The sequence below is a fragment of the Lissotriton helveticus genome, chromosome 9, assembly GCF_964261635.1.
Source record: "Lissotriton helveticus chromosome 9, aLisHel1.1, whole genome shotgun sequence".
In the NCBI taxonomy this organism is placed as follows: Eukaryota; Metazoa; Chordata; class Amphibia; order Caudata; family Salamandridae; genus Lissotriton; species Lissotriton helveticus.
Window position 1 is genome coordinate 137,018,103 of NC_136070.1, and position 24,368 is coordinate 137,042,470.

At 48.7% G+C, this 24,368-nt stretch overlaps 1 protein-coding gene across 2 annotated transcripts in view; it reads left to right on the forward strand.

The window, feature by feature from the left end:
• The window catches only part of SPTBN5 (spectrin beta, non-erythrocytic 5), a 2,054,098-nt gene that overhangs the window by 344,316 nt on the left and 1,685,414 nt on the right, over positions 1-24,368 (forward strand). For both annotated transcript variants that reach the window (XM_078659643.1, XM_078659644.1), the window contains exon 18: positions 10,059-10,310. In XM_078659643.1, coding sequence (XP_078515769.1) covers positions 10,059-10,310 — 252 coding nt within the window. The remainder of the gene's footprint in view (positions 1-10,058; positions 10,311-24,368) is intronic.

Here is a 24,368-nt window from a genome sequence, read left to right on the forward strand (position 1 = left end):
CAGGGATCTTAAAACTTGTTTATTTAACCAATAGATCACTATTCTGCTGGCCCACTCCCCTCTTGTTGTTTTAGCGCCGGGAAACCTTCGGGTAGCTGCGCGCTTTAAAAAATTAAATATAATAATAATAATAAAAATAATAATAATAATAATTTCCTTCCCAAACTCCTGAAACCATTCAGACGCCCCCTCCACCACCGCCACCTTCCACTTCAGCTGAGGTTCAGCCAAGGGAACAAGAACCTGCGGAGGTTCGTCAAGGGATAACATCAGGTCAAGTGTATGGGGACAATGATGACGATTCCTCGGATGATGGAGGGAATATAACAGAGGTCCCGAATCCGGATAGAGAATGGGACGAGTACATTATCCGAGATCCACCTTCTCCTACACCGGATCCGGTAGATTCACCACCGGCTGACATTGGTGGTTTCCATAACCTCATGGAAAGAGCATCAAAACGGTTTGGCCTGCCAGTTTCAATCCGACTGCTTTCTTTACGATTTCAAAGAGCCATACAGGAAATCCATCCGCTCTATTCCCATAATAGAGCATGTTTGGTCCGAGGGAGTGAAGGTCATGCAGTCTCCAGCAACCGTCATTCCGGTCCTATCGCGGCTGGAGAAGAAGTACAGGGCCCCTGATAGTAGTCCCGTGTGCTTGGTTGGCCAACCAAAGCCAGACTCTGTGATCTCCCAGGCGACACAAATGAAGTTAAAGAACCCTTCGGCTCCTCTGGCCTCTCCACCGGATAAAGAGGGTAGACGTCTGGACAATGTGGGCAAAAGGTTCTCGTCAATGTCAAGCCTCCTGGTTCGTGGCTCCAATGCACTTGCAATTTTGGGTCGATACGATCGCCAAATGTGGTGTGTTATGTCTCCGTTTGTAGACCAGTTGCCAGAGAGTGCTAAGGCCGATGCAAGGAAAATCTTAGAAGAAGGGGAAAGATCTTCAGCGGAGATAATTGACTGCGCCATGGACATCTCCACAACTGCTTTTCGAGCTCTAGCAGGTTCGGCTGTCCTCAGGAGACAAGGTTGGCTACCGGCTACCTGGTTTCGCCCTGAAGTGCAAAATAAAATATTGGACTTGCCTTTTGATGGTGATGTGCTTTTCGGAAAGCACATAGATGATGCCTTACAGGATATCAAAAAGGACACTGAAACAGCTAGGTCCTTAGGCACTCTTCAATACCGTAAGGTGCCATTCCGAGGAGCGAAAGGCAAGAGTTATTCCAAAAGAGGAGGATACCAACAACGTTATTCCTCGTATTCCCAATCATCACAAACCTACAGGCCACAATACTCACAAAGGCAGGGCCAATCTGCTTCTTTCTCTCGGCAGCCAACAAGAGGCCGTCAAGGTAGCCAGGGCAGAGAGTCATCTAAACGGCAATAGCGGCCTTCTGGCTCTTTCTACTGTTCCTCCCCCTCCGGTAACATCAGTGGGGGGCAGGATTTCTCATTGTCTATGCAGCTGGGGGATCATTACATCAGACCAGTGGGTCCTGAATATCATTCGTTTTGGCAACACGTTGGAATTTCAACAGCTTCCTCCTTCCAGAGCTCCTTGCGCCACCGAGGCAAAACATATGCGACTTCTACGTCTCGAAGCCCACCACCTATTCATTAAAGGGGTGATAGAACCTGCACCTAAAGGAGAGGGTTTTTACTCCAGGTTCTTCCTGGTTCGCAAGATAGAGGAGAAGTGGCATCCAATATTAGATCTAAGGGAGCTCAACACCTATCTCATAAAGCTGTCATTCAGAATGGTCACCCTTCAGGACATTCTATGTCTTCTAAATCCAGGGGACTACATGGCAACTCTAGATCTAGAGGATGCGTACGTACTTCCATGTACCGATCCATCCAGCTCACAGGCGATACCTACGCTTTACAGTAGCCAAGAGCCACTTTCAATTCAAGGTGCTTCCGTTTGGTCTCAGTTCCGCACCCCGGATATTTACAAAAGTACTTGCCCCAGTGGTGGCGTTTCTCAGAAGGCAATCTCTAGAGGTCTTTCCATCCCTAGACGATTGGCTGATAAAAGCTCAATCCTTCCATGCAGCTTCCAAGGCAGTCAAAAGCTGCATTCAGCTTTTCAACCAACTGGGTCTTCAACTCAACAAGTCCAAATCGGTCCTTCTCCCATCCAGGTCGGCCAGATTTCTGGGGTCCATTCTGGATACGAATCGCTGCAATGCTTTCCCTTCGGAGGAACGACAGAAAAGACTTATTCTATCGGCTCGTCTCTTACAAAAGAGGAAATCTTTATCAGTCCGTCTGTACAAATCCCTACTAGGATCGATTTCATCTTGCATACCATTAATTCCGCACTGCAGGCTTCGAATGCGTCCAATACAAGAGCAACTGGACAAACAATGGTGCCAAGCGAGAGGCTCATTCGACGTTAGGATAACAGTAACACCAGCAAAGAGAAAAGCAAGCAACTGGTGGACGATAAAAGACAATATCTCAAACGGTTTAACTTTCAAGCTCTCTCCATCTCCCATGGTTCTGACTGTGAGAAGTTGTCCTGATATATGATGCTCACTAGTTCTAGAGATCACCTTGTATCAGTCCAAACAACCCTTATGGTGATTGGTTGTAAGTCAACCTTATAGACCAGCTATCCTAATGGTAGCATGGACAAAGCAGTCTTAGGCTAAACTCTTTTGCCATGTGAAGCCAGCTGTTTTACCACAATATATCCCCTTGAATACCAGATGAAAGGACACCACACAGGTTGTTATGAAAATAAACAATATATTTATTAATAACAAACACCTCTGAACTCTTTATGAGGTCAGAGGCTAAGCACATGACAATCTCTTCGGAAAAATACGTTTAAGTTGCACAAATTACAATGGTGCCCTAGGGGCACGACAAGCCATATACTAAGTAAATGGTATAAGGAAATCGATAGAAGGAATGGAGCTGTCCAGAGGCTGTAGGACCGCTGGGACTTCGCTATCCTAACTTTAGGTAAGTAATAGGAGGCCCACGGGACGCGGGTGCAGAGTTTGAACTCACACGCGGGATGCGTAACAACGTCTATGGACAGTACAGTTCAAGTAAAAGGTGAGTACGGACAATCCTGACTAGTTAGGACTAAAACGACTGTGAATCTGGACACTAGGAGAGTCAAGCTACCCTTGAGCACCAAAATGCTCTCGTTACCTCACCCACGGGCTGCGGGTGCATAGGTGCGAAGTCGTGTCGGGTTTCTGCGTTGAAGTCTATGGAGCCTGAAAGAAAAGATGCTGCAGGCGACCAGGAGGAAGATGTCCGGTGTGATCCAAGGGTGGATCAGGAAAGCTGAAGACCTGAAAGCAGAGGGGACAATGTTCAAAGTCACTAGCCAGTGACTGGAGTGGAACCAGGAAGGAATCAGATGTCGTCGTAGCGATCAGGTGAAGAGTGGACGCTTGACTCTGCAGCCACGTGGACCAGGAGGTGTCTTCGATGACCAGGATGGAGGCACGAGCTGTCCCACGCAGGCTCTCGCTGTCGGCGGTGTCTGTTCCGGATTCAGCATCAACAGGCCTTGGCAAAGGCAACCCACGCGGTGAGTGGAAAAAGCGTCTAGTGCGGACTAGGAGAGTCCGAGGTGCTCCTCTTTTGGAAGGGAGCAAGGGCCAGTCTGGAGCAACCAGAGCAGCAGTGAAGATTTCAAAGTTCGTCGTCTAGGAGGGCACTAGCCAGCCGGCAAGTGACCAGACAACGCGTCGAGCAGCAAACAGGCAGAAGGGCCCCACGCAGATCTCGTGGATGCTGGAGGGCTGATCTTCGGTGCAGGAGCTGCTCGGGGCTGGGGCTTCTCAAACCCCAAAGCACTTGGTCGAGTTTACCTTGGGAGTCATGCTGGAAGCAAAGTGCAGTTTCTTTCAAGATGGCCGGTCCCACGGGTGTCGTCGCACCCACGGATCTCAGCTGTGCTGCAGATGTGAGTTGAGGTCGGAGAGGTCTGGGAATCTGGGTCTCGTCGGGCTCTGAAGTCTGGATCCTCGAGGGAAGACGACAAAGTGAAGCCGCTGGACGCTTGATGGTGCCTGCAGTTGCAGGGTGGACACTCCTTGCCCACAAGGGAGATTCTTCAGTCTTCTGTGGAGCAGAACGTCGAAGTCCAGAGTTTTCTTCTTGTAAAATTGTTCAGGATAATCTAATTTGGAATGGGACCAGCTCCTACCTTTATTCTCCTAAAGGGGGCTGCACTACTGACTAGGTCCCTCCCCTGGGTGGGACCAGGAAGGGGGGTGGTTACACCCCCTATCCTTTGTCCGGTTTCGCGCCAGAGATGGGGCAGGGGTGCCCCAGCAACTGGTTTGAACCGGTGTATGCACATGACACCTTGTGTGCCCCGGGCATGTCTCATTCCTTTCAGGCCTGTCCTACCCAATACACAAAATCCTGTCTGGGGTGGTGCTAGCACCTCCCAAGGCAGGAAACCCTTTGTCCAAGCCTCCCTCGCTGGAAGGACTCCCAGCAGCAGGAGGTCAGACTTGTGTCTGTGGTGGCAGCATCCATTTTTGATGCCAAGGCTCGAGTTAACTTTAACCGGGGTTCGCAGTTACATACATGTCGTGTCCCTCTAGAAGGGTGGAATGCTACCCCCGTCGTCAGAATTGGCGAGGGGGTAGTATTCCAATTCGTATGACACCTTACTCGACATGTTTTGATAATGTTATACCAAAGTTAGCATTCAACCACAAGGATTATAATGCACTTAAGAGTATATGGTATAACGTTATCATGGAACAGCTATTAGGACTTGGTTCCGCAAGCTGCAGACGGGCTCAGCTCATGCCAGAGCACCATCTCACATAATTCCAAGCACTCTGCCTTCAGAATTGATAAGGCCTGCCATAGGAGTGACTGATAGGAGTATATGTGTCCATTTTAGGGTTAGATATAGGGATACTATATCCACAGCAAAGGGTGATTACACCACCTTGCCCCAGCTGTCGTGCAGCCAGTTGTGTCTGTTTAGATGGCCAGCCAGGGGTGGCATAATACATGCTTCAGCCCTTGGTAGGCCCTGGGTACACCTATGCCCTGGGTACCTATGGTACACTGTACAGGGATTGATAAGGTGGCCCAGTACCAATTGGTAAATGCACCTAAGGTACATGGTTGTCAATTTAGAGAGAGAACAGCTAGGCTGTGGGTCTGATTAGCAGGCCCACAGCCAGGGAAAGTCGTGAACCAGTGAAGCAAAAAGCAAAAATCTGGGGTGACCATAGGATTGCAGACCCCACTCTCCTACACTGACCACAGACGCCTCACTGGAAGGCTGGGGAGCAGTGTTACAGGAGTTACACGTAAGCGGTCATTGGACGCCCAAACAGCGCAAGTTCCACATCAATCTGCTAGAACTCAGAGCAATTCACTTAGCTTTACAAGCTTTCCTTCTGAGAATTTGGAATCGCACAGTGCTGGTTCGCACGGACAATACGACAGCCATGCACTATATAAACAAATAAGGCGGATCAAGATCCCAGATTCTTTCAAGGGAAGCCCAAGCAATTTGGAATTGGGCAATTCTCCACAAGATTTCTCTTACAGCGGAATACAACAGCGGATGTACTGAGTCTTCAAAAGTCAGTCACGAGTGGGAATTAGATCAGGACATTCTCGAGGAGGTCTTCTGAGTCTGGGGTACTCTGACCATAGACCTGTTTGCAACCCCAGAAAACAGGAATTGCCAGTTCTACGCAAGCAGGGATCACCATCTAGGGTCATTGGGGAATGCTCTTTCGATAGCCTGGTCCGGCGCATTTGTTTACGCCTTTCCTCCAATACCTCTAATTCCGAGACTGATCAGGAAACTCAAGGGGGAACCTTACAAAATGATTTTGATCGCACCAGCGTGGCCCCGACAGTTCTGGTTCACGGAACTTCTCCTACTCTCTCAAGATCAGCCAATTCACCTACGGCCCATTCCGTCTCTATTGACAATGTCTCAGGGTCAAGTGCTACATCCAGATACGAGCCCACTCCAATTGACATTGTGGCTCCTGAGCACAGAGAATTCCAGAATTTGAACCTCACTGAGGAGTGTAAAGAAATTCTGTCTCAGGCCTGTGCTCCAAGTACGAATAAGACTTACCAGGCGAAATGGAAAAGGTTCTGTGTATGGTGCCAACGGCAGAATCTCCATCCATACACTTCAGCTCCAAATCAGATTTTACCTTACATTCTTTCTCTGGCTAAATTAGGTCTGGCTCATTCCTCTGTCAAAGTGCATCTAGCAGCTATCTCTGGATTCAGGCAAACATCCTCAGGTCCTTCTCTTTGGTCTGCAAGAATTATCAAGCAATTCCTAAAGGGCCTCTTCAGGGTTTTTCCTCCAGTCCGGCCTCCACCTCCAGTCTGGCAGCTTAATTTGGTTTTGGCTCATCTTATGATGACCCCGTTTGAGCCTATTCACAGAGCGGGGCTTAAATTTCTATCATGGAAGCTGGCTCTTCTTTTAGCCTTGACGTCAGCTAGGAGAATAAGTGAGCTCCAAGCGCTCACTATTGTGGAACCTTTTCAGCAGTTCAAAAAGGACATTCTAATTCTAAGAACAAATCCAAAATGTATTCCAAAAGTCCCATCCGACTTCCATTTGAATGAACCTGTGGTTCTAAAATCTTTTTTCCCTCGACCGACTACACCAGCGGAAAGGTCGCTGCATTCCTTGGATGTCCAAACATGTCTAAAATTCTATCTGGAACGGACAAATGTCTTCAGGAAATCTTCTCAGCTCTTTGTTTCTTATAGTGCCCCGTGGAAGGGATTTCCGCTTTCAAAGCAAGGTATTTCTCTGTGGATCTGTAATGCAATTCACTTTTGCCACCAAGAAGCCGGTAAACCGCTGGAAAGACATGTTCGTGCTCATTCGACGAGATCAGTCTCATCATCGGTGGCTCTATACGCAGGAGTCCCTATCAAGGACATTTGTAGGGCAGCTACGTGGAGCAGTACCCACACCTTCACAAAGCATTACTGCTTGGATTCTTCCACGAGAAGCGAAGCGGCAGCTGGACAGGCAGTCCTGAGGAATCTTTTTCAATAAGAGGTGAGCTTTCCCTACAATCCCTCCTTCCTGTATTGCACATTTTGTATCAGATATTGTATGTTTTTCTATGGTAACATATTATGATTTGTTTCCTATGAGGATAAGTATGATAACATGTATTGATATTTCTATAAAAAATTAGCTTTTATGGCTTACTGCTAGCTACTCTGATACAAAGCATGGGAATCTATGAAAGTTCCAATACTGGGGCAAGAAAACAAGTTACTTACCTGTAACTTGGTTCCCCAGTATTGGTAACTTTCATAGATTCCCATGCGCCCACCCTCCTCCCCTGGGAAAGCTCAGCCTACTACAGATGTAGTTACTATTACACAATGGCTACGAAAATCTGAGGCTCTGAGGCTCTCTCGGGAGGGTTCTATGGGGTGAGGCTTCTCTGATTGGTTGTTGCAGTTTTTTGGTCTCTTTTACAAAAAAAGGTGGATATGCTACAAAATGAGATGAGGCCTAGGCCTTTCTTTCTCTTTTGTACCTACTGCTATGGTATTTTTTCTATTACCGAGACTCCCATTCCGACGACGGGGAATGATACAAAGCATGGGAATCTATGAAAGTTACCAATACTGGGGAACCAAAGTTACAGTTAAGTAACTTGCTTTCTTCTCAATGATAGAACAGCACAAACTTCGCACTATTAGACTCAACCTGCTCCCCTCACCTCCTCCAGCTTCTCATAGAGGGTATGGTGGTTGAATCGATCAGTCAGTACTTGTAAACCACAGCTTATCACCCGTGAGGGTATCCAGGCACTAGGCTGCAGGTCTTGAGTTTCTTCCCGAAGTCAGCTAGCAAAGGTAATGTTCAGAGATGGAAGGGCAGGCTGTTCCAGGACTTTGCGGCGAGGTAGGAGAAGGAATGGCTCCCACTGTGGCTTCTGTGGATTTGCGCATATGTGCAAGGGAAGCGAAGCAAAGGTCTCTGGTTGTCTAGTGGAAGTTAAGGCAATGGTTCATTTATGCTGGTCCTTGGTCGTGGAGAGCTTTGTAGGCGTGTGTCAGTATCTTGAATTGGCATCTTTTCTTGATGGGGAGCCAGTGGAGGTTCCTGAGATGTTGAGTGATATGGGTCCATTTGGGCAGTTTGAGGATTAGTTGAGCCGCTGCATTGTTACTGTGTTTCTAATGCCGACGGGAAATAATTTGAAGATTCTTCGGAGCTTGCGGAGAGCGTAGAAGCAGGCAGAGGAGACGGCATTGATCTGTTGTTTCACAGATAGTTTGCTGTCCAGGATGATGCCGCGGTTGCAGGCGCGGTCTGACGGTGTGGGAGGGGGTCCCAGTTCGGCAGGCCACCAGGAGTCCTTCCAGGGGAGGCTGATCTGTTGTTTCATGGTGAGTTTGCTGTCCAGGATGATGCCAAGGTTACGGGCACGGTCTTTCGGTGTGGGAGGGAGCCCCAGTTTGTAGGGTCACCAGGAGTCGTTCCAGGGGGAGGCATTGTTGCCAAAGATCAGCACTTCAGTTTAGTCCAACTTGAGTTTCAGACAATTGGCCCTCATCCAGTCGGCAACATCCTTCATGCAGTTGTGGAAGATTATCTTTGTGGTGAAGGGATCTGCTGAGAGCGAGAGGATGAGTTCGGTGAAGGTTGGTTGAAGGTGTCACACGCTCTTGAAATGTCTAAAAAGCATAGCTGATTCTCCTTTGTCCAAGACATCAAACAAGCCACTATATTCATCAAGTGGAGTAGTCTCAGCTTTTTCGTCTCATGTACAGCTAGACAGCTGAGTTTCCAGGTTAGAGGTATGTCCTAGATAAGCCTACAGCTTAATTGTTGCCTCCCCTTTGATGGTTAGAAGTGAGAGAGAAACTTTAGAAAATGGTTAAAATCTGTAAAACAGGTTAAAATTTAAGATGAGACTTATTAAACAGGGGAATGATCCGGGCTCTTTCTAAAGACGCAGATACAGTGCCAAAATAACATCTTACCACTCCAAGAGGAAAGAAGCAAGAATAGAAACCAGTTCTGTGATAATGGAATGTGGCAACAGTCAGCTAGGCAAGAACCAGTGTTAAGAGAGTTGATTGTAGTTTTCAAATATTCAACACTGACTAGTTATTCATGTTGATTTTTTCCTTAAGCCTCAGGGAAAATGCTTTCCAGGATGCACAGACACTCACCCATCAAGGTGACATGCTTCATCATCATGTCATGGTCCACGATGGGCTGGTGGTGCAATACCCATTGAACCCCTTGATGGGGCACTTTGATGGTGATGTTTTCCTTAGCATATTCTGGCCCACATGAGAATGTGGTGCATGCCCTTAATCTGCTTGGATGGGTAAATGGTGGTAGACTGGGGTTTTTATGTGTGATAGTAAAATTGTCTGTAGATGACCTGGAATTATTTTTTTTGAGGGGAGAACTATCCATGACTAGGTTAAAACAGAGGTTTTAACACATGGCTGGCTTTTGGCACAGTTCAGATACGCAAGTTCTTTATGGACTTGTCGCGTAAACTATTGATATGTCACAAAGTTAGGAGCATGGCAAGATTTTAGCACTGATAAGTAATGAAGTGCAATATTTCTGACCAGCTGAGACTAACACCCTATTCACTGGAAGCACAAAATATAGGGACTGGGAAAAAAACTCAAAAAGAATGATTGTAAGGTGTCATATCTTTCGTTAGTTTTTCTGAAGCCATTTATGGTAACACATTTGACATACCCAACATGTTAAAGCTTCAGCCTTAGGGTCCAAGCCTCTTCACTGCTAGCCTTTGACTTCCCCCCAAAACTCTCCCATTGATTACACATATGCAAAAAATCAAGAATACAATTTTGAAAAGAACACAGCTCATAGAGGCTCACGGATGCTGCATGGCTACTTGACTCCTTAGTGGGCCAGTGTAGTTTAATGTCATGATTTAGTCCCCTTCTCTTGGAGTTGAGCACATTTTGAAACAGTAATGCTAGCAGATTACCAAATTCCAATTGAAATACAATAACTATGCTTTACTGGAATATATATAGGTGGAGGAATATCGAAGCTATGAAGGAAAAGAAGGATTCAGAGTTAATTGGTGTAGCAGATGTGAGAACCTTCCTGGAAGATTGTCAGAGCATGCAGCTGCTTCTTCAAGACAAGATAAACCAGTGTACAGGTGCCGAGCCAAGCAGTACTCCAATGGGTTTTGAAGCAGAAAGACGCGCACTGGCCAACACTGAGCATGACATTTATGCACTGGAATGCAAAATCTTGTACCTAAAGAACATGGCAAAATCGTAAGTTAAATGAGACATTATCTTTGTTATATTACTTTTCTGTGTAATCTGTGAGTCATTTATACTAAACAATAACATTAAAAGTAAGGGGCAGATTTATGTCTAAACAGGCAGCCCATTTCTCCAAATGTACCAAGTAATTTACTGTAGCACCCTGGCAAAGATGCCACCCGCCAAATTTTTAAATGACCACCAGGCTGGTGGTCATTCCTAAAGCATTGGCAGGAATCGATGTAACGGCAGTTCGTGTCAATGCTTTATGCAGTTTGATAACAGGGCTCCATCAACATGACGAAGCCTAGCACAAAACTCATTTCTTTTTTATTTTTAAAAAGAAAATCCAGAAATAGGATTTTTTTTTTAAATAAAAAAGATAATGCTCCTTCGCAATGGGAGTAATCTCCCATAACAAGGTAGGCAATTTTAGTTTTTTACTGCCCCTTACCACCAGGTTTTACCTAGTGGGAATGGACAGTAAAAATTGGCTATATGTTTGCCCCTCCTAAGTGGGCAGATAGACTTATAGCCGATGATCCGACAGCCCATTCAGAAGTTTGACTATGGAGGTGACAGAGTGGTCATCGCCATAGCCAAACCTATGGTACGTCGCATATAAATTGGGGTGGCGGACTATTGTGTCACCATTACAATGGAGTTCCCATTCTGCGAACATGATACATCTGCCCCATAGGCAAAAATGCTTGTATTTTGTATTTACAGACTGCCTTTTGATTCTTTTTATAAATGATTCATGAAGGGCACCAAAGAAAAGTGAAAATGTGGTCCCCTTGAATCACAACTATATTTGGGGTATATTTCTGACTTTTCTGGGATTCACAAAGAAAGGCAGTAGTTCTCAAGACAATCTATGTATGAGAGTTGTGGATTTCCTCAGGTGCTCCAGTGGATAACATTTACATATGGAGAATTCGTACTAATTATCTTTGCATGTCAGCTATTCAGTGTTCAGTGTAGCATCTCACCAATTTGTTGTCTCAAATGAGACCTTGGACATTGGTCCTTAACAGTACACCATTAAATCATAATGCAGCGTAGAAACATGAGATGGGTAAATATCACTTTCTACCTAGTATGATTTTGGCAAATCAATAAAGTTTAATATAAGTTTCCTGTACACAGTTTTGTGTTCAGCAGCACTAGTGATTAAGAAATCATCCAGCCATTGTAGGTGTGCAGTCCACTCACAGTGCACTATGGCTGTAGATGGCATCATCAACATGGGGTGGTAACACAGAACAATCATGTCTCAGGTGAGGAGGTATTAGGGTGTATAGCTTCCCTTCCACTCCTTTCGTTGTTTTCGATCCAATCCAATGGAAAGAATATCTTTGGACAAACAGTCCAAACATTAGCTGAGGATCATTCAAAGTTTTTGTATCAACTTGCCTTTCTTTATCTTTCTCTTCTTGCTTCTTCTGGCTCTCTTTGTGTTTGAGAAAGAAAAATCGAATCAATTGGCATATGATATACTGTACCCTTTGTGGACAGAGATGAATTCCTTTGTGGTCGTGTAGCAAAGGCTTATTACAGTTTGTAGACTCTGGCTACTTTTGTGTCTTTCACCCGAGCTTGTGGTGAGTTAGTGAGACATCCTCTGGTCCTCTCATTTCCTGTAGTGTTTTAAAGAAATAGTTAACTAGTTACTCAGCACATTAAGCCCATCTCTGACAGTTGTTTTGTGCCACAGAGTACACATCATTTTGCCAACTGAATGCACCCTTTTAGCTCACTGTGGAAGCAAATTAAACACGCATTTACAATGCAACGGTCTCGCCTTTGCCAAAGTTAGAGCTATTGGCATTGTAAATGAAATTTCTTTTATTTATGTGTTGGTTTTGAAAACAGATAAACAAATTGCATTGTTATTTACAATGTCAATAGCTTAATCTCTCGCAAATGCGATACCTATTGCTTTTGCACACACACACACACACACAGAGAGCCACACACACACACACAGAGCCACAAACACACACACACACACAGAGCCACACACACACACACACACACAGAGCCACACACACACACACGCACACACGCACACACAGAGTCACACACACACACACACACACAGAGCTCCACACACACACAGAGCCCCACACACACACACACAGAGCCCCACACACACACACACAGAGCCACACACACACACACACACAGAGCCCCCCACACACACCGAGCCCCCCACACACACACACAGAGCCACACACACACACACACAGAGCCACACACACACACAGAGCCACACACACACACACACACACAGAGCCACACACACACACACACACACACACACACACACAGAGAGCCCCCCACACACACACACACAGAGCCCCCCCCCCCACACACACACACACACACACACCCACACACACACACACACACACAGCCACACACACACACACACACACACACAGAGCCACACACACACACACACACAGAGCCCCCCCCCACACACACACACACCCACACACACACACACACACACAGAGCCACACACACAAACACACAGAGTCACACAGACACACACACACACACACACACAGACAGACACATACAGGGAACAGAGGCCAGACAAAACAATCACAACGGGGGAACAGCGGGGGGGCAGAAAAGCAATCACAACGAGGGAACGGGGGGCAGAAAAGCAAGCACAACGAGGGAACGGGTGGGCAGAAAAGCAAGCACAACGAGGGAACGGGGGGCAGAAAAGCAAGCACAACGAGTGAAAAAGGGGGGCAGAAACGCAAGCAAAACGAGGGAACAGGGGGGCAGAAACGCAAGCACAATGAGGGAAGAGGGGGCAGAAAAGCAAGCACAACGAGGGAAGAGGGGGCAGAAAAGCAAGCACAACGAGGGAACGGGGGCAGAAAAGCAAGCACAATGAGGTAACGGGGGGCAGAAAAGCAAGCACAACGAGGGAACAGGGGGGCAGAAAAGCAAGCACAACGAGGGAACGGGGGCAGAAAAGCAAGCACAACGAGGGAACGGGGGGGCAGAAAAACAAGCACCACGAGGGAACAGCAGGGGTAGAAAAGCAAGCACAACGAGGGAACAGGGGGCAGAAAAGCAAGCACAACAAGGGAACAGGGAGAAGAAAAGCAAGCACAACGAGGGAACGGGGGGCAGAAAAGCAAGCACAACGAGGGAACAGGGGGGGAAGAAAAGCAAGTACAACGAGGGAACAGGGGGCAGAAAAGCAAGCACAACGAGGGAACAGAGGGCAGAAAAGCAAGCACAACGAGGGAACAGACGCCAGAAAAGCAATCACAACGAGGGAACAGACGCCAGAAAAACAATCACAACGAGGGAACAGAGGCAAGAAGAGGCAAGAAAACGGGCACAATCAGGGAACAGAGGCAAGAAAAGCGAACATAATATACGGCATTATTTGTCTTCCATTGAGCTATAATTCCGCCCGCAGATGTCTACATAACAATACCAAAATGTCAACCAGCCTGATGCTGCATACCGTTCTCAAATAGGAAAAGCAAGATGCTCCTAATTGACGTGCGCATTCAACTCCTATTTGAAGGTGCCTAGGGACTTAAGTTGTTTAGCTTGTGAACAGTTCTCGTTGTTGGCACCCTAATAATAATACACCCAAAAAATCGTTCTAGCATTGTTTGAAATGTTGGGTGTCCCCGCTCTCTATCATTCTAACCTGAAAGGCAACCATATGTCCAGGCCTGTGGGAAGGGACATCACCTTAGTATATTGTGTACCTACCATATTCCTGCCCAGGTGAACACAAGAAAGCAAAGGCAACTATTCCAATTGAGAAAATGTGGGGCATGTAGGGCCAAACTTGCTGTGAACTTATTTAAAGGGTTCAACTAACGTATTTACATTTACTGTGAGCACCCACTTTGCATTCGACAGTGTATATACATGCCAAGATCTATTCTTGTTACGTGCGCCGTCATTGAATATACTTCTGCCTCTAAATCAGCATAGGATACAAAAAGCTAGCAATGCTACAGGCTGAATGGAGGACGCTGGTTAACAATACACCTGACCCTCAGATTGTCCCTTGCTCTGACATTTTGTCAGAATGTCTGGTGGTCCGGTGTGTAAATCGAGCAGCACTTCCCGCTGGGATGCAATAAGCGCCTCTGCCCCGCTGAGCGGCTCCTTTTAAAAGTGCCATTTCACGGCGCGCTGTTTATTATTCCAGCCTGCCTTGTTTTTCTAGATGCTCGTGGCGGCAGCAGGAGGCACGACGCCCCCTCGAGACCATTGTTTTTCTATTCAGAGGAACCCATCGTTCGGGTCAAAGACATTCCACAGGGGAGGGGGCTGTTTGCAGCACGCTCTATCTGCGGCACAATGAGCGGCGTGTTTGCTTTGGGAATTCAAATAATTAAGGAGGGATAGTAAACGGAAGGATATACTGGGAGGGACAGTCCAGGTAAAATACCACACCAAGGGCCACTGCAGTTGTTCCCTTCCATGTCATTGTGTAACGCCTCGGAGGCCATAGCTTTGACCGTGGCGTAAAGCGACAATTTTAGTTAGGAAAAAACACACAGGTCTGTGTCCTGCTGTGAGCCGTGTCCGCAACACGTGCCAAGCCCGTGCACCTCTAGGTAAAGTTCATGATGGACCAGATTTTCACACTACGAGGATCATAGCTACACTTTGAAAGGTGGACAATTTATACGCTTGCATACACTGAAGTGATGGCGACTATAAAAACATATGTTTACTGTGCACTCTGACACAAGATTAAAATATACTACATGGTGTGCGCCTGCACTCGCACTGATACCAAATGGATGTTTTATGACTGATATCGGGCGTCCAGCGCCTCTACCACCTGTAAGAAGGGCGTTGTGGGGGGGGGCAGTCCTTAACCTGTTAGGGTTTTAACAAAAGTACACTGGAAACGCTGGCTGAGCTATGCACCGGAAACACACTGCGCTAGATGAATACATACAACCGCCAGCTTCCTACACCACCGGCTTTGTCACTTATTGCACGAGACGGGAAACGTGTTGGTCGCTTGCAAAACTCCTGTGAGTACACCCGCCCATGCAAAGACCAGAGGATTCATAAACAAATGTGCACACACATCTATCTACCCCATGGCGCGTAGGGGATATTTACAATTGCGTTTATCCATTTTGTGAAGTGTTTTTGCTGTACTCTGGTCATAAGCGCACTGTACAAACAAGCTTAAACAAGGGTGAAATACAGCCTAACTGACGTCGCTCTAAAGCCTGCAGTGGAGCCCGCCCTTCCTCTCCATGACCACGGTGCGGGACGTGCGGCGTCTGACGGCCCGCTTCGCGCCCGCGCTTTCATCCTTCTCTGACGACTACAACCCAAACAGGTCGGCCTGGAGCGCGCCTTGGAAGAGAAGCGGGAGGGCAGGAGCGTGACGCCGTGAGTGTGCACGTTGGCGTTCCCTGCGGCTCGCGCGTTCACAGACCGGTGTCTGCTCGTGCACCGGTCTGTACCACTTGGGGAGGCAACACAACGACAATAAGGCTCGCTAGCGGCAGCGCTTTGCGCTGCAACGCCAGGCGAGCCCTAAAAAGGCATATTTACCCCCATAAGCAGTTTCCAAGCATTGATAAGCCACTATACACTGTGTTTTGTGTGACTTTTATCCATGATTATAATATTAGAAAGAATGTGACTTGACAATTAAGAATATGAATTGAGTCACTCCTCCAGAATCCTCGCCCCTCGAGGATAGGCTGTTAGGCGGGTACCTGACATCGAAGGCCATATCACTGACTTACAAAAAACTGATCAATAACTCAAGTGACCAACTCCGGCACACAAGAGATAAATGAGAAAAGGACGGTATACCCCTTGATGATGAGGACTGGACAGTGGCCTCCCCGCGGTAAGTGGCCATCTCAGCTAGGCTGCGCCTTGTCCAGCTCAAAATATTGCATAGTGTATACATAACAGGGCCATGTCTGGTGAAAATGGGGAGAGCAGGGGACAGGAACTGCAGAAGACACTGTGGACATGAGGGAACCTTCATGCATATATTGTGGGAATGTGACCAAATTCAAAGGTACTGGCGCAAAATACACGACGTCCTCAGCGAGGTACTCACAATTACAATTCGCAAGCCAAGAAATGTCTCCTGAATGTGTGGGAGCGCACAGACTTAAACAACAAGCACACCATATGGGTAACACTGGGTCTTATGGTTGCAAAGAGGAACATCGCACGGTTATGGCGGGCCATTCACCCGCCAACATCAGAGGCCTGGAAAAGAGACATGAATTGGTGCATATTCAGAGAAAAGACAGTGTATGTGGCATGGGATGCCCCCAAAAATGGTCCCCTATCTGGAATGACTGGAATGTGTATCGAGGTCGTATCTGTACCCCCCCACGTTCCCGCACATGACGACCCTCCATCACCGTAAAATGATGTAATAAATTACAAGTCATGACTCGTGCTGATCAAAATGTAAATGCGATGTACCAAAGATTTATTAACATCATGATGTACCTTAAGTTGTCGATTCTCAATTGTTCAATAAAAAGAATTATATTATAAAAAAAAGAATATGAATTGAGTGGAAAATGAAAATACAAGTTATCAGCATTGTGCACTTGCTGACCGATAGATCATATGTTAGAGTTCTTCTATAGGCCACTACTAACAGGGTCTGTTTGCCGAAGATTGGGCTGCCATAGTTTGGTACCTAGAAGCCTTTTGATGCCTCTCTCTGCTACCTGGCCCTTAGATAGAAGCTAAGACTGATGGGTCTATCGAAAACAAAAGGTCAATGACAATGGCTTCAGCTGTTGATGGGCCTGGTACTTCAAAAATCTCTGAAGCATTTTTAATATACTATGACAACTCTATTGTAAGCCATTACCTGTATAAACACTCTTATCCTCGTTTACTTAGAAAGCAGCTCTTTACTAAGACTGAAATTCATTATAGCATAGTCTGACGTTCAAACCGTATCATAGGTGCCAATTGCATCCGATATTCATGGCAGAGAAAATCTCTTCACATGCCATTCAGAGTCTGAAAAGTTTTATTGACTGTTGGACCTGCGATAGGCAAGCCCAGCACAAAGGGGGGTAGCTTGGCTTGAGTGACAAGGCGGTAGAAGGCTGTTGTGTTAAGCCGGCTATGACCAAATAATAACTCCCTGCACACCACACAAAAAGAAGGACACCACACCACTGTTATAGAAAAATACGTTTCGTTTATGTAAAAGTTCTCTGGGTTTGAAGGAAGTTCACTTAGGTAATCACATTCACATTTCTTACATGGGTTTGATTAGCTGTGTACTGGTTTCTCAGGAATAAATAGTTGGTCTCTAATAAATAAATATACTGGATAAATATCAGGATTCAATACATTAGAATAAATATCAGCAATGACTGGAATAAATATCAGCAATGACTGGAATAAATATCAGCAATGACTGGAATAAATATCAGCAATGACTGGAATAAATATCAGCAATGACTGGAATAAATATCAGCAATGACTGGACAGTTTCCTAGCAGGTTAGATACTGATCGTTTCACATAAATATCACAGGGTCATTCTGGTATCGCTGCCACCAATTAATCACTTTCAGGGTAAACACATTACTTTTGTCATTCAATGCGGAATGCGTGCTCTTACAGTTTTTGAAGTGTTCACGGGTTCGGGCTCTCTGGCACAAGATACGCGTGATAATCCCTTAGTTGCACTCACAACTCATTGCGCGTATATCTGGAAGATAAAGGCATAAAATGACTACGGCAATTACACTCCGCGGCCAGCCGGTTCAATGCTACTGCTGCCGGAGGAGTCTGTGCGCTTCTGTCAGCGCAGGCGGGGTTTCCGAAGGCGGCTCCAGTTCACGAGTCTTGGGACCGTCGAACGGGCTGCCGGAGGGGCCAAAACACCTGCGCGCACAGTTCAAAATGAGACCGCATCACAGTTCCACCACAACGCGGCAACTTCAGGGGTAGAGACGGCCCACCTCACTTCGGCGCCGCCGGTAAGCGCTCCAGTCAGTATGGCACTTCTCCCAAGGGCGAAGGGGGGTTCCAGGGGCTCCGCGATCCTCCCTCCGAGCTCACTCACGGGGGGGTTCCCGCCCACACACCAGCTCCCAAGTCACTCGGGCAGGGCAGAGACAGTAATCTCGCCCAAATGAAGGCCAGCCTTTCCCCGCCCCAGCGCAGCACCTCACCTTCTATCCACAAACAGCGCGTCGACGGCGGTGGGTTCGGAGACGTCCGAACGCCCGCCAGGAGGCACTTAAGTTGAAGGTGGCACTTTTAAGAGTTGCAGTTGCGATCTCACCACTGGGGGTCGGGGAGGCTCTAACTATGGCCAAAGTCTCTGAGGGGCAATTGGGCACTCGCTGACCAGGCGCTGAAGGCTAGAGGTCACTGCTCACGCTTCTGACTGGAACGCCAGTCAGGGTCCACGCCAGCAACCTCTGCTGCTCTTCTGCCTGCGCTATCAGCTGCCTCAGGGGGTTAACAGGGCAGGTGTCAATCTGGGGTCAAGTCCTCTTCTTCTGGTGTTCTTTGATCATTCTCTTTTATGGCCGCCAGGGACTGGGCCTTTTATAGCCCGTGCCCTAGGATGCCAGCACGAGCCAGAAGGTTCTAGAACCTTCCCTGGCTATATCAATGACATGGCCCTTTCAAGGTATCTTTTTGGTCATTAGGAGCCACCGTACTGGGCTTCCTAAGGCAGCCATTTTGTGTACTGGTAACTCCTGAGGGGATTCCTGTCAGGTTTGCAGGTTACACAAAGTGCGCCAAAACCTTCAAAGGGTCAGAGGTCAGAGGGGCTCCAATGGGAGTCACTCTCATAGGGGACAATGGTGTCCACCATTTTAGGGTTGACAACCCCAGTTGGTTATGCCGCTGGTTCCGTCAGGCGCCTTGTACATAGGTGCCAGGAACTTGGTGAGCAACTGGGCATCAAAGAGCATCTAGCCCCATGGGACAACACACAAAAAGGTCCTGGTAGACAAAGAAAAAGCGACAAATTTTAGGAGGCACGGGGGAACAAAATAAATCATAGTGTGAGGGGACTCTCCGAAGCAGACAGGTCTAACACGCGTCCCCCCCAGCTGAAAGTGGGGAGAGCTACCCAACCCCTTGGGAGTTCTCAACACTAAGGTGGAAATACCTGGAGAGACCGTCTGCATTGGCGTGGTCAACTCCGGGCCGATGTTCCACCCGAAAGTCCATTCCCTGTAGGGAGATAGACCACCTCAACAGTTTTGGGTTTTCCCCCTTCATCTGCATGAGCCAACGAAGGGGTCGGTGGTCTGTCTGAACCAGGAAGTGCGAACCAAACAGGTATGGTCGCAGCTTCTTCAGTGCCCAGACCACCGCAAAGGCTTCCCGCTCAATGGTACTCCATCTCTGTTCCCGGGGAAGTAGTCTCCGTGACAGGAAGACCACGTGTTGATCCAGACCCTCTTCATTGAGTTGCGATAGCACCGCCCCAATGCCAATGTCGGATGCGTCTGTCTGGACAATGAATTCCTTTGAGAAATCTGGAGCCTTCAAAATTGGAGCGTTGCACAATGCTTGTTTCAGGGTGTCGAAGGCTCGTTGGCAAGCCTCGGTCCAGATGACTCTCCGGGGTTGCTTCTTGGCCGTGAGTTCAGTAAGGGGAGCCACGATAGTGCCATACCCCTTCACGAACCGTCTGTAGTAACCTGTGAGGCCCAGGAAGGCTCGGACCTCAGTCTGGGTCTTGGGGGGTTCCCAGGCCACGATTGCCTCAATCTTTGCCTGAAGGGGTTGCACCGTTCCCCGGCCCACCAAGTGACCTAAGTACACCACTGACCCCTGCCCAATCTGACACTTGCTGGCCTTGATCGTCAGACCAGCTTGTTCCAGGGCCTGGAGAACGTCTTGCAGGTGCTGCAAGTGATCCTCCCACCTGCTACTGAAGACGGCAATGTCGTCCAGGTAAGCAGCAGAGAAGGATTCCTTCCCAGTGAGGATCGTGTTCACCAGTCGCTGGAATGTTGCAGGAGCGTTCTTGAGCCCAAAGGGCATCACACAGAACTGGTAGTGTCCATCAGGTGTGGAGAAGGCTGACCTTTCCTTTGCTCCATCAGTCATTGGAATCTGCCAGTACCCTGCTGTGAGGTCAATGGTACTCAGATATTGGGCAGCTCCCAACCGGTCAATTAGTTCATCCGCCCGAGGGATCGGATGAGCATCGGTCTTCGTGACCGAATTGAGTCCTCGATAGTCCACGCAGAATCGCAATTCTGGCTTGGTGCCAGGTGGTGCAGCTTTGGGAACTAAAACCACCGGGCTAGACCAAGGGCTATTCGAAGGTTCAATGACTCCGAGCTCCAGCATCTTAGCTACTTCGCTTCGGATACTGGCCTTCACCTTGTCCGACAGCCGGTAAGACTTAGACTTCACAGGTGGGCTGTCACTGGTGTCCATGTCATGAACACACAGATGGGTCTTACCCGGGACAAGGGAGAACAGAGGAGAGAATGACCCCAAGACCTGGCGACATTCCTCCTGCTGCTCCAGAGTTAGGGATGGTGAGAGTTTCACTCCCCCCACTGACCCATCCTTCTCTTGAGACGCAAACAGGTCGGGGAGAGGCTCATTGTCCTCTTCCTCCGATCCATCAGTCACCATGATTAACATGACTTCGGGCCTCTCATAGTGGGGCTTGAGGCGATTGGCATGCAGCACCGTATGGGGATGCCGTGGGGTCTTGACGTCCACCTGGTAGGTAGACTTGCCCATCTTTTCCAATACCTCATAGGGGCCTGTCCAACGGTCCTGAAGAGCGCTCAGCTCTCCCGGCTCCATCACCCACACCTTCTGTCCAGGCTCCAGCTCCACTGGGTGAGCGTTGTGGTCGTACCACGCTTTCATCACTGCCTGGCTGGCTTCCAAGTTGTCAGAAGCTTGCTTCCACAACTTAGCCATTTGGCTCCGGAAGGCCAGCATGTAGCTCACCACATCCTGGGGAACTTTCCGGGGAGACTTTTCTCAGGAGTCCCTCACCAGGCTGAGAGGTCCACGTACAGGGTGCCCGTACAAAAGCTCGAAGGGGCTGAAGCCCACTCCCTTCTGCGGCACTTCCCTGTAAGAAAAAAGTAAACAGGGTAGGAGGACGTCCCATTTCCTCCGCAGGCTTTCGGGTAGACTTCTGATCATACCCTTCAACGTCTTGTTGAATCTTTCCACAAGGCCATTGGCCTGTGGGTGATAAGGAGTGGTGAACCGGTAGGTCACTCCACACTCCTTCCACATTGCCCGCATGTATGCTGACATGAAGTTGGTCCCCCTATCAGACACAACTTCCTTGGGGAAACCCACTCGGGTAAAGATCCCCATCAGGGCCTTTGCCACCACCGGTGCAGTGATGGTTCTCAGAGGAATTGCCTGTGGATATCTTGTGGCATGATCCACCAGTACCAGGATAAACCTGTGACCGGAGGTTGTCGGTGGATCTAGGGGCCCAGCAATGTCGATGCCCACCCTTTCAAAGGGGGTGCCAACGACGGGAAGTGGTTCCAGAGGAGCTTTCAGCTTCATCCCTGTTTTCCCACTGGCTTGGCATGACACACACGACCGACAGTATGCGTCGGACGCCACCCTCATTCGAGGCCAATAAAAGTGGGGGACAAGCCTGGCAAAGGTCTTGTCCTGACCCAAGTGTCCTGCCAAGGGAATCTCATGAGCCAACTCTAACAGGAAGGCTCGGTAACACTGTGGTACTACCAGGGCCCGTGACAATCCGTGCACTGGCGCCCTGGGTTCACTGTAGAGAAGGCCATCCTCCCAGTAAACATGATAGTTCCCAGACTCGTTACCCGCTGCTTGGGCTTCAGCCTGTTGCCTCAGACCCTCGAGGGAGGGACATTCCCTTTGTCCCTTGCTCAGTTCCTCCCTGGACGGACCTCCCTCCACTCGCCAATCAGCGGGGATAGGTAAGTTCTCCAACAGAACCATGTCCTCCTCCGTGGACTCCAGGTCCACCTCCGCAGGTGGCCTATCCGCCTCACGGGGCACGGACGTCGAGGCAGGCTCCTCCTGTCCTCGACATGCTCCCTCATCAGCAGCTACGGGGCGGGCCATTGTTCCAGACTCCGACCCCTGCGACTTCTCCTCTCGAGCAGTCGCCGACCTGGTACTCACACAGGCCCAATCAGTTGTACCCAGCATCTCAGAATGAGTCCGGTATTCCACCTCCTTCCAAGCATTGTGCTCCATATCATTGCCCAGCAAACAATCGACTGGCACGGCGGGGCTTACGGCGACTCGAAGTGGACCTGCAACCCCTCCCCACTCAAAGGGAACCTCGGCCACAGGATAGTGACCCATTCTGCCGTCAGCCATTGCGGCTGGATGAAGTACGCCTGGCATCACCTGCTCCGAGGACACCAGATGACTCCTTACCATAGTCATACTGGCTCCTGTATCTCTCAGAGCTTCCCCTCTATGGCCATTGATGGTGATCCACTGCCCATACTTGGTAGTATTCGCGGGCACCTGGATCTTTGGAACCATCTCCCGATCACCCAGGGACACTAAGTTGACTCCCGCCCACTCCCTTCCCTTACTTAAGGACATCTCCTCCCCGAGCGCTACACTAGCGACTCCCGGGGCCTTTCCTCCAGTGGGAGGGGGTGGTCTCTTTGGGCATTTCGGGTCTCCTTTGTAATGTCCAATACCACCGCACTCAAAGCAATGGACAACCCTTGGCTGCTGACTCTGGCCAGGGTTAGGGTTCTTCTGCGGGTTAGCCTTAGAGTTGGAAAAGGTGTTTTTCCCCTTAAAGTTATTTTGGGGACCTTTGGAGAACTCTTTCTCATTATCTCCCCCCTCTTTCCTCTGGGGAGCGCCCTGTCCGGACTTCTGAGAATCTCCTCCAGTCCCCTTCGTGGACACTCGGGTACTCGCCCAAATGTCCGCCTCCTCAGCAAGCTTACGGGGGCAAGTAAGTTTGCTGTCTACCAGGTGTTGCCTCAGCTTGGGAAGACATTTCTCGAGTAGATGCTCCTTGAGGATTAAGTCATACAACCCTTGATAGTCCTCCACCTCACTACCTTGGACCCACCATTCCAGGGCTTTCTTGGCAAAATCCAGGAAGTCAACCCAATTTTGTGAGCTCAGCTTGTGGCTGCCCCTAAACCTTTGCCGGTATTTCTCGGGGGTCAACCCAAACTTCCTGATGAGCGCCACCTTCATGGCGGGGTAATTAACCTGTTCCTCCCGGGTTAGGGCCAATAGGGCATCCCAACCTGTCGGAGGCATGTACCGGTATAATCCACCACCCCAATGCTTCTCATGGATCCCATGGGCTCTTAAGGAGACCTCATAGGCTGCCAGCCACTTGGCTATGTCGTCTCCAGCGGTATAACTGGCGACTATGTCCTTGGGTAAATGGGGCCTGGGCTCCCTGGCAAATTCCTTTGACTCGACACCCTTCGGAGTGATGTTAGAGGCCGGGAACTCGAGTTCTCGTAGCTTGAACTCGTGTTCCATCCTTTTCCTTTCCATCTCCAGCTTGGACTCATGTTCCAACCTCCTCCCCTCCCTCCGTTCTTCCAACTCCATTTTTGCTATTTCCCACCTTAACAGTCTTTCCTCTCTCCTGTCAGCTAACTCGGTTTCTGACAACCCTCTCGATGACACACTGCTGCCCTCCCGCGAGGTTGCCTTGGGGCTGATTGACATCTCACCCATCCCTGGGGGACATTCCGCAGTCCTATCAATGACAGTACCTCTGTCCGATTCCTCCTTTTCCACCGTTCCCTCCGTGTGTGCTTCCACCCATGCTCGCAGACTAGTACGGAGCTCCTCTCTTTTGGCCCCTCGCCTGACAAACACTCCCCTCTCCTGACAGAAATCCTTGAGCTGGGCCACAGTATAGGTCTCCAGCTCTGACATTTCGAATTCCATCTTGTCAGTGAAAAGTGTGGACCACCACCCCGAAGTAGGTGACCAGGATAAGAACTTTGAGGGTCACTTCCACCCACCTCCAGGAAAGAATTTGGAAAAAGCAAAACGTTGAATTTGAGGGCTGCTAGGAGAAAAC